Here is a 10,220-nt window from a genome sequence, read left to right on the forward strand (position 1 = left end):
TCTATGTTCTTAGAGAGATTAACTCCTAGTGTTCTACAGCATGAAACATGAAGGTCACCTTAAGAAATGAGCTCACTTCTGGCAAAGTCTGCTGAGCAGCATTTCCAGAGACACCTTCAGCATAAAAACAAGGAATGGGCTGATAAAAAAATCCGTTGGCTTGACAAAAAACCCTTGTTGACTGGTTACTGTAATATACTGAGTACAGGTAATAAATAGTGGTGAAGGAATACTTGGTTGTGAACTAGAAAATTCATGGATCAGGGTCGCAAGGAATAAGTTTTTATCTGGTTTGCTAGCTACTCTTAAGTTTGTACCACCGTACCTTCAATTCTACTGTCAGTTGACAGACATGTGCATTTTTCTAAGTGGGATAGCAAAGTGAGGCTTTAGGACATCACTAATCAAGAATTAAGCACATGCTGTGATACACATGCTTATACTGGTACTTCATCCTGTTATTACTGCAAGGACAATACATTAAATGTAGCATGTCTAATTTTGGCAACAGCAGATAAATTATAACAAATACCTGAACTTGGTTATAAATAACATACTTCTAGAAAATCTATTTAAATTACAGGAGAAAACAGACAAAGCAGAAGTGCTAGTACCTGGTTCTTATATTTTAGGTTTAGGACAAAAAGCAGGATCATAATTTCTCCTCCTGACTATCCCACAAAAAACTTGAGTAAGAAAGGGTTTTGAGATACAGCTAATTAAGAGAACCATGCAGTCAAAGACTGAATGATTTTCTACACAGAAACATGAAGAGAATCTGAAGTAACTGATAGCATTAATTCAAACAATTAATTTAAGTATCATTAAACTGTTCAGTAGGAGTTGATACTCAGAAATAAAGCAGCCTTAACTTGTTTTATCTTAATTTATTTCTCAAGCGCTTCTCAATCCTGAATACACATATGTGTAATCTTAATCTGATTTGAGTAATTCACTTTATCAATTCAAATATATTCACTTAGGTATTCGTGTCTCCTGAGTAACTGAAAACAAGGAATATAAACTATAAAAGCATTTTAGCTGAAGAACCATTTGGTAGTATTAGTACAAAAGATTAAAAAAGCAGTTTTCTACTAAAACAACAACAAAAAAAAATCAGGTGAGATCAGTGTAATGTATGCATTTTCTACATTTACAAGAATCTGGGAGTCTGAAGTCTCCTCTGTCAAGGTGCCCTGATTTTAACACTGCAATATTGTTGTATGACTTGAGAGGTTAACATTGAGATGCATATCATGACTATACCAGTATTATATCTGTAATATCATATCTATAACATTATGAATCAGAAATAGAGAAAAAAAACAGATTAAGTGAACCATCCACAGCTAAGCAATAGATAGTGACTTAATCAGGGACAGAATGTAGATTTACTCCTAGCTTCTACTAACAGGCTTCAGACTTCCCATAGCCATGGAACTGCTTTACGAAATGAAATTACCCCACAGACTCTAGACTTTCATTACCAACATTCTGTCTTAGGCATGGATAAACTCTGGCTATTTGGTCAGTAGTTACTTCTGAAGAGGGAAGACAAACGGAGAAATGAAGTACCATTATACCATTAGAGACATCACTGCAGTGTGGCCGTATTTGCTTGTACTTTTAAACCTTGGACACTTAAGTGAATTAGCCTCCCTCCAAAGCAAGACCAGTTATTTCAGAAAAGTACCCAACATGGCAGGGAACAGCAGAATTTCTATCTGTAAAAGATAAAGGCTGTGCAACAAGGAAGATCTATCCGCTTGTCACCACTTACTTTTAGGAACTCCAGTCACAGACCAGGATCATACTGTATTTAATAGAGATACAAAACCAGCTCAGTGCACCTGATTGAACCACTTCAGCACAGAAAGACTGCACAGTTTATATCCAAACTGCAGAGACCGCTGGAAAGGCACCATCATTAAAATGTATTTGTCTTTGCAGAAAGCTGCAGATGTTCTTTTTGAGCAACTCAAAGGTCTCTGAATTGCTAGCATTACAGAGGTAACAAGAAGTCAAGATTATAGCTGGGATTTCCAGATCTGATGGGAAACTTGAAAGAACCAAAGCACCCTAATTTTACTCTAGTTCTGCACAATACCAGGTAATACACTTTTTCGTGTGAAATACTTTGTTGAAATCTGTGAATTAAATAATTTAGTCTCTTATCCCATTGTATGTATCACCTGGTAGGTTAGTCAAAGAGGAAAATTAGGCAGAGTTGACCTGCCCATAGCTATTCAGTTACCCTGAAAAGTAGGAGTATTTGAGGCATGCTTACTTGAGAAGAGACTTTATTGCTGCAGTTTCATAAGGCACAATTACTCTCCACAGACATTTGTCTTTTGTATTTCCTTCACTGGAAAAACTATTTGTTAATAGCAGCTAAAAGTACACCTTAATGAGGAAAATAAGTGACTGATAAAATACTTAGAAAAAACGATTAATATTTGGAGATTTAAAAAAATCCCTGAAATAACTTAGGGCATTTGAGCAAGAGTCTGAAGAGGTGTTCCTTTGGAGTCATGTAAGCCACAAGTAAACTATAGTAAATGCAAAAGGAAAGTAAATTCCTCTTTTGCTCCCCATGTTGACATCTGCAAGTCAGGAGTGGCTTCATATCACTGATCTGAAATTCAAAGCAGTTGAATTACTAAGATCCCCACTGCTGTAATCCAATCGTAGCAGAAACTTACTCACTTCATACACCAGAAAAAATAGTCTCTGTGAGAGGTTTTTTTCTATTTCAAGCCAAACATTTGGAGCGAGGTAAGAATTTACAGTCTCAACTTTCAATGCAATTTTCAAATCAAGCTCTTACAAAGATGGGTCAATGTTGCCTCGTCCTCTTGAGAAAAATCTCATGCATATAGTCCCAAAATCTTCCCTGATGTGACTCATTGCGATGAATCATAGCAGTGAGGGCCTCACCCTGATCAAGGCTTTGCCAATAATCCTGCAGCCACATCTCTTTCCAACTGAAACAAAAACAGAGAAACCACCATCAACCATTAAAAACAACAAGCGAGTCTACAGTTGTAATAGCACTGAAAGCATTTCTTTTCTTTCACCTAAGACAAAACCAGGCCCAGAGATGATCATAAAGTATGTTGTTAGCATGCCATTGAGCACCAAGTCATTTAAAGAAACTTGCTACGAAAATTCTCTAGAGAAAAATATAAGTTCACTGTTAGTTTTACAATTCTAGAAACGTCAGAATAGGACTATGGTGTTAACCAAAGAGACTAAATTATTAATTGTAGAGAATAAAACTTATATTAAAATAAATTTTAGCAGAGTCCTTAAATGATTTTAAGAGTAGCCTTCCATGGCTGGTATATGTATAAAAGTTAACCTAAGAATAATTTTTTTTCCCCAAAAAATAATCCATTTATGAATTAGAGAATGACAGCTACTCATTACAAACTGAGGTTATACATGGCAGAGACAAAAAATCATTATATCCCTCAAGCCTGACTTTATCTCCAGACTAGATGGTGGAGAATAGGCTTTCTCTTTTTCAATGCATACATTCTCAAACCACATCACTGCAACTTCCAGCAATTCCCTTCCAATTCATGATCATGTGGACTACTTCTCTCATTTGTGTTATATCAAGGTATGGCAATAATTTATTTATCTTTTATCCATCATATCTACTATCCAGCCACATAAACCCATCACAAATTTTGGAAAGGACTAAACATGATGCTCTTTTTAATCTGTCCATATGACAAGTATTACTTAATACTTGTCAACTTATATACAGTTTTTTGCTTTTTTCTCCCTCTCAATCACTCAATCACAGAAATAAGTACAGCGTCTTCTGCGTTCACTATATGCACCATATATTAAAGCAAACATGGCTGCACTGCTCAGAAGCAGATCTTACCCACTACTACCGGAAGAGCAAAACAAACACACATCATGTCATAGTTGCTTCCTTTGTAGAGCAGCACACAACTTTTATGCCATGAGAATTAAGTTTTCTGTGGTCAACAGCATCATCTATGGTGGGATGTTTCTGCAGTGTACACCAACAGAGATCTCAAAATTAACCTTTTAACATAGATTACAATGTGAAGGACCACACACAGAGGCTTACTTCTGCATTAAAACAAAAAAAGTCTGCCAAAAGGTTCCTTTGTAAAATGCAGCACTTGGATGTACTGTGAGATCACTTTGCTTACCAGCTGTACTCATTAACTTCTGTTCACGGACTGCCAACATGAATTACTTGGTTTTTACATCACTGAGTAAGGGCATATGTTAGGAAAATGAGTATACTTGCATTAAGTACTAGACACAAGGTTAAGTGGCAGTAGGTAACAGAAAAAAGAAAATGTTTTCCAGCTGAACTCTATGCAAACAACACTGAAAGGAATTCCAGTATCCAAGTGAAGACTTTCACCAAAAACATTAAATAAGAACACTTTGATATTTTTCATTTTACATTGCTGTTACTGATTTTCAAGAAAACAATTTCACTGTGATTCTGTAACTTGGAAAAAATTGGTACCCCAGGATGAACAGGAAAATCCTGAAATTACCAACTAGATACACGTGAAACGTTATTACCATGAGATACAGATCTATCTTTAATCCTGGCTGATTACTGGATTCTACTTACTGCAAGAGACACTTCACAGTGTACATGTGGTAAATCTGATACACTTTTAAGCTGTTTTTTCTCATAAATAAACTGTGACACTGATATAAAATGGAACTAGCAAAACAGTGGTTTCAAAATACTCCTTTATCAAAGGCACACTGGCTTCGCTTTTCTTATGATACCACAGATGAAAAAGTAGGTAACTGAAAATGTACTGTCACTTAGTCTTCTTATAATTATCCTCTCAAACACCCCACTTTTTGAAAATAAATCCTTATCAGTGAAACAAACTAAACATTTCTCTTCACAAAGGTGAGAGTCAAAGAATAATTGGAGATTACGGTTCCTACTAAGCAGATATTCTGCTTATCACTAGCACTGTAACTCACTTTTTCTGCACAAGGCAGTCAAAAATTCAAGATTACAGTGACTGACCCAACACGTACAAATGGTTGTTCTACAGCCTGTCTTCTGAAGCTCACTTGGGTGTGAAGCCCAGATATCCAGACACGAGGATATGCAAGCATAAGGTTCTAGGAACCACGTCTCCACACTGAGCACTAAAGGACAGCTCAGTCTTAGCTGTCCTTTAATACAGCTAAGTATTATACTACATTATACTAATAGACTGAAGGTATAATAATGTGCTCCAGCTATACATACCTACATAGAGATTCTGATACAACAGTTCTGTCAATTCAGCACATTCATCAGCCATAAGAACAAATGGTATCTGGGAATAAGGGTTACAGACCATGCAGATGCACAGGGTAACCATACTGTAATTGAGTACTTACTCTAAAATATATATATAAACTCCAATTGCTTTTGTTGTCCTTTGAGTTCCAGAAGCTCCAGAACCCCAATCACAGCGTATGTTTATAGTCAGACCTTATATTTTGCATATATTCTAAGACTTGCAACCCCACTACAGTCATCTAAATTGATAATACTGTTGACATAACATTACTGTCAAACTGACAAAATATGAGCATGTTTAGCTGGTATTTGGTGGCAATTTTATGCTACTGTCACACCATTCAGAATTCTAAGTAACCATGTTCCATTTTGGAGATAAAAATGGTGAAAACTCAGATGTATCAGAGATAGAAACCACTGTATTTCACTGAAGATCACCTTGATCGTACTTTGTAAGGTATAGATACATATCTTTCTAAAGCAGATAGCAGACAATATAGAAGCTTCTCTGGTACAATTTTTCCAGACACATCTCATGTCTACAAACAGGGGAAGAATAACGTACTATGGTTCATGAGGCACGGAAACTTCTGTGGGATGAAACTGTAGCTTGGATTATGGACCAACTGTTCAAAACTCTTTGCTGATGACCACTGCACAGAATGATGGGAGCACCTGAGCTTGCAATAAGTGGCACAGGCACCCATGCTGTGCCTTCAAAGGTATTTCTCTACTGCCATCTGCTGCTCAAGCAAAAGAAAATCTATGAAAAAGTAGAGAATATAGAGTAGGATGCTGCATAGCATGCTACAAGGAAAAAAACCCACATTTTGCTACCAAGACTGAGAAAAATTATTACTATAAAAAAAGCTCCAATAAATCAATCAACCAACAGAAAACAGAGGATTATGGATTTATTTTACTTACAAGCATAACTTGCCAATTAGTCAATATGAGAATTAATTGTACTGTGAAAAAGGCTTTTTAATAACAAATGTCACAAGTTTTGTGAAATAGGCATTTCCTAAACAACCTGGATGACCTCGGGTTTGTTTTCTTTTTTTAATTTCAGCCAGCCATTTTTGAAAGCATCTGAATATAGGACAAAGTAGTTCCCCACACTTACAAAATTCTTCACACTTTTTTGTGGATGGATAACGTAATAAAAACTTTTTTACAGCTTCATATCCACATAGAACTTAGTTCTGGGTTAGCATAATGGATTCTGCATTTTCAACACACTGTTTCTTCTAATATTTTAACACTCCTAAGCATTTGATTCCTTAGTCTAGGAAATAATGAACAAAGCTGTAACCTGATATAAACTGGAATGGAGTATACTGACAACTTCCTTCTGGAGAGCACATGAGATCTTAACATTTTCAAAAAGCCATTAATTTAATACTACAGTAGGACTGACATCAGAACGTTGAAAGCTTTGGTGATCTCTATGAACATAGGCAAGATCTGCTGTGGCTGAAGGCTTATTATCTTTATGACTGCTGTCTGATATCTTAATAGAAAGTGAACTGCATGCATTTGAGTAACTGCCTGAAAAGACAGAAGCTGTTGAAGGTAATGCAAAGAAAAATGACAAACCTGAGGGATCCAAACATGTTACACTAGTAATACACATTACAAAAAGTGTGCACATGGTTTATGAACTGCAGAACCCATCCTTCTGGCAACTGCAACTTCAAACACTGTCAATTCAAAAACTCAAGGTTTGGGAACCCAAGCACTGACTTGTTTTGTACCAACGCATGTATAAATACTAAGTAGACCATGCAAACAAAGCTCTATTCTGCCTGTCAAAAGGAGCTGCCTGATGGTTGGTGTGGTTAGTTCCCTGGTGACAGACTTGAGGGCAGCCCGCACAGGAGATGGCTAACGCTGGGCTACAGGCCTGGAAGATTCCAGCAACGCTAGCAATCCCGTGTGCAAAGGCAAGAAGCATCTACTCAATCTACTTTCTGTCCTGCCTGGTCTCTCTCCTTAAATCAATGGGATGGGATCCTTCAACACAAAACAACAAAAACTCTCATAAAGTATTCTGAGTGAGCCTATCTTCTGCTCTTAAGTCAACAGGAGTTAACCAGGCCTGCACTGAACCGTGGCAACCCCTTTCTTAACACACTACTTTGTAATGAGGTAATGAGCTTCTTTCACCCAAGGGCTACTAAGTGCTTTAACATCACTGGACCTAAAAACATCTCTTCTCCAAACAAAGAGGCTGAGATAGACAAAGGATAACCACCTTGGCAAAGCCTAAGGTCACAGAGCATTTTAACAGAATATTAAGGATGTCTCACACTCCTCATTCAACCACTAACCACCCAAGCTTCTTTTTCATCCCCACTGCCAGACAACATTGGCAGAACTACCATACTACCCACAAGACAAAATAAAGCATAACTGGAGATGTATTAAGAGATCCTTTAAGTACTAAGCACTATTAAAAGTTACAGCTACTATTTGAAGCTTTTTTTTACCTTCAAAAAGCATAGCATGGGTACGTTACCTGTCTCCTCCAGAGAGGTCTTCAACACTTCCAAACCCAGGGGTTGGCATAGGACATCCCATGTGCTTGAACTGAGCTATGCGAGGTCTGGGAGCTGGAATTTTCCCATGTGACTTTTTGTGTTCCTGCTCCTCTTTGACCCGGGTGTTCTCCCTGTCACAGACGAAACACTCGAAGCCATTCAGGTAATTGGGCAGAGTCATGTCATTCACACCCCACTCCCGCCTCTCCAAGCTCTCTAGCAAGAGCTGATTTTTGATTCCACCAATGTTTTTATACTCTAGATACTTCATATATTCCTCTCCGTTCTTGTCAAGGAAATCAAGATACTTTGCTAGCTCTTGGGGGCTGTGGAAGTCATCTATAAGAATGATGGAGAGGTTGTTTGGCATCCAGTCCCGCACAGCTGGGGAGCCTCGGTATACTGGGACAGCACCCAAGTGCATGGGACGCCACAACTTCTCTGTCATGTAGTCGTCACATATAGCATTTTCCAAGGCCAGATGAAACTTGTACCTGGCGATAAAAGTCATAAATTCAGAATCTTCTGTAGTGGCTGTAGAAGTGTCTCTCAGTCGCTCACTGGGAAGCTCACGGTTATGCAGGCATTTCCCGTAGGAGTCAACCTAAAACAACAACCGGCATCTTTACAGCGTGATTTGTTTGTTCGGAGCTTGTTTTCAGAGCTTATAGTTCTCATAGAATTTCTAACTTTGAGTGGTTCCTAGCTACCTTAGTCTAGCTTCAATTTACTCCAAGTTCTTTCCCTTGTGACCTATTCCTAGAGTCCTAGTTGTGACCATTTTAGAGGAAATAAGTGCTCAGTTTCAAAATCAGCATCAACTGTACTACAGACTGAGGGGTGGGGGGGAGTATGCACAAAAGATGTCACCCAAAAATGTATTTCTTACCAGATAAATCAGAAACTGAGGAGTAAGTAAGGGCATTCAACTCTATGTTAATTTAAGTCACCTTTCTACTTAACAGAGACCCAGTACTTTTCTAAACAGTTACTACACACAAGTTCTGTCAGTCTCAGCAGGCTAGCAAAAATTTTCCATTTTTACGTTAGACTGAGGAAAAATTGATACAGGGAGCTAAAAGAATACTGCTTAAAAATGAAAGACAATGAACTTGATCTGGAATCTGCTTCATACTTTGAGAATAGTCACATTTTAAACATTGTCTTTGCCTCACTACTGAGTATGTGATGAATTTGCACAAAAATCACAACCAGTACAAACAGAAATTACTAGGGAAAAGACTAAAACCAGATGTTTGGTTTTCTTCTAATCTACTATCCCTCAGAATTTCAAGTTAAAAAAAAAAAGCACTAAATTTTTTTTTCTGCTCGTAAGAAAATATGTTATTTCAGTTTATGAAGATACTCTGCATCAGCTGTACCACAGCAGTACAAACGACCACAGAAATAGCCTGGTCCTACAGTGCATATAAGGAGCAGATTCTCAAAACACAGCAACCTGTCCTTTATACTTTCAAATGGGGGCAAGGCTTATAAGCGGGCAGCCTAACGGTACAGTAACTTAGAGGTCCTGAGGCTTCAGCAACTTCTAGCACAAGATCAAGCTTATTCAAGATTAGCCCAACTTGTGAATGATCCCGAATTTGGTCAACTCCATAACTAACAGCCACCACCAGGTCTACCTACTGTCAGGCGGTGTAGCCTTTGGGAAGGAATACAACTAGTTTTTCTGTCCGGCTGGCAGTCGGCATGCATCCCGTTACGATTCGCGTCTTGGCTAAAAACAAGGACAAACAAACCCCATTAAAAAGCGGAGGCGGAGGGGGGCGGCTCGGCCCGGCTTCCCCGCGCCGCCGCCTACCTGGATGTACCGCATGAGCTCCCTCACGTAGCGGTCCCTGTCTGAGGGGACATCGCAGTGGGACTGTAGGTACAGCACCGGGGCGTAGCCCTCCCGCCGCCACGCGTCCTTCTCGGACAGGGGCACCGCCGGGCCCCGCAGGTACCCCACGCCGGGCAGCCACTGCAGCGTGAGGGGGTAGTCGGACTCGCGGCGGAAGGTGGCCGTGTAGTTGAAGAGCCGGATGCCGGGCGAGTGCGAGAGGAGGTAGTTGTTCATGGGGGACTCCTCGTGGAAGAGCGCCCAGGTCTGGTGGGGCAGGCGGGGCAGCGGCGCCTCGTAGGCCCGGAAGTCGGTGCCGTAGAAGATGAGGGCCTTGGTGCGGCGGTGCCGGGCCACCCGCCGGCTCCGGGTGACGAGACAGGAGCCGCGCGGGCAGTCGATCCGCTCCGTGTCGCCGGGGAAGTGGGGGAAGAGGCTCCCGCTCCACCACAGCAGGATGGGCAGCGCCTTGTTGCTCCGCGTGTCGTTGTTGCCGGGCCCGCGGTACGAGGCGGCG

General features: G+C 39.9%; 1 protein-coding gene across 1 annotated transcript; it reads right to left on the bottom strand.

Moving 5' to 3' along the window:
* Positions 1-2,283: 2,283 nt before the first annotated feature.
* On the bottom strand, positions 2,284-10,214 carry FUT11 (fucosyltransferase 11). The gene is made up of 3 exons (XM_026851279.1): positions 9,683-10,214; positions 7,839-8,464; positions 2,284-2,984 (listed from the first exon to the last, which is right to left on the bottom strand). Exons 1-3 carry the CDS (start codon positions 9,938-9,940, stop codon positions 2,837-2,839), a joined length of 1,032 nt encoding a protein of 343 aa, XP_026707080.1. The 5' UTR covers positions 9,941-10,214; the 3' UTR covers positions 2,284-2,836.
* Between the last annotated feature and the right edge of the window lie 6 nt (positions 10,215-10,220).

Source organism: Athene cunicularia, assembly GCF_003259725.1.
Source record: "Athene cunicularia isolate RWA chromosome 6 unlocalized genomic scaffold, athCun1 chr6_part1, whole genome shotgun sequence".
Taxonomy (NCBI): Eukaryota; Metazoa; Chordata; class Aves; order Strigiformes; family Strigidae; genus Athene; species Athene cunicularia.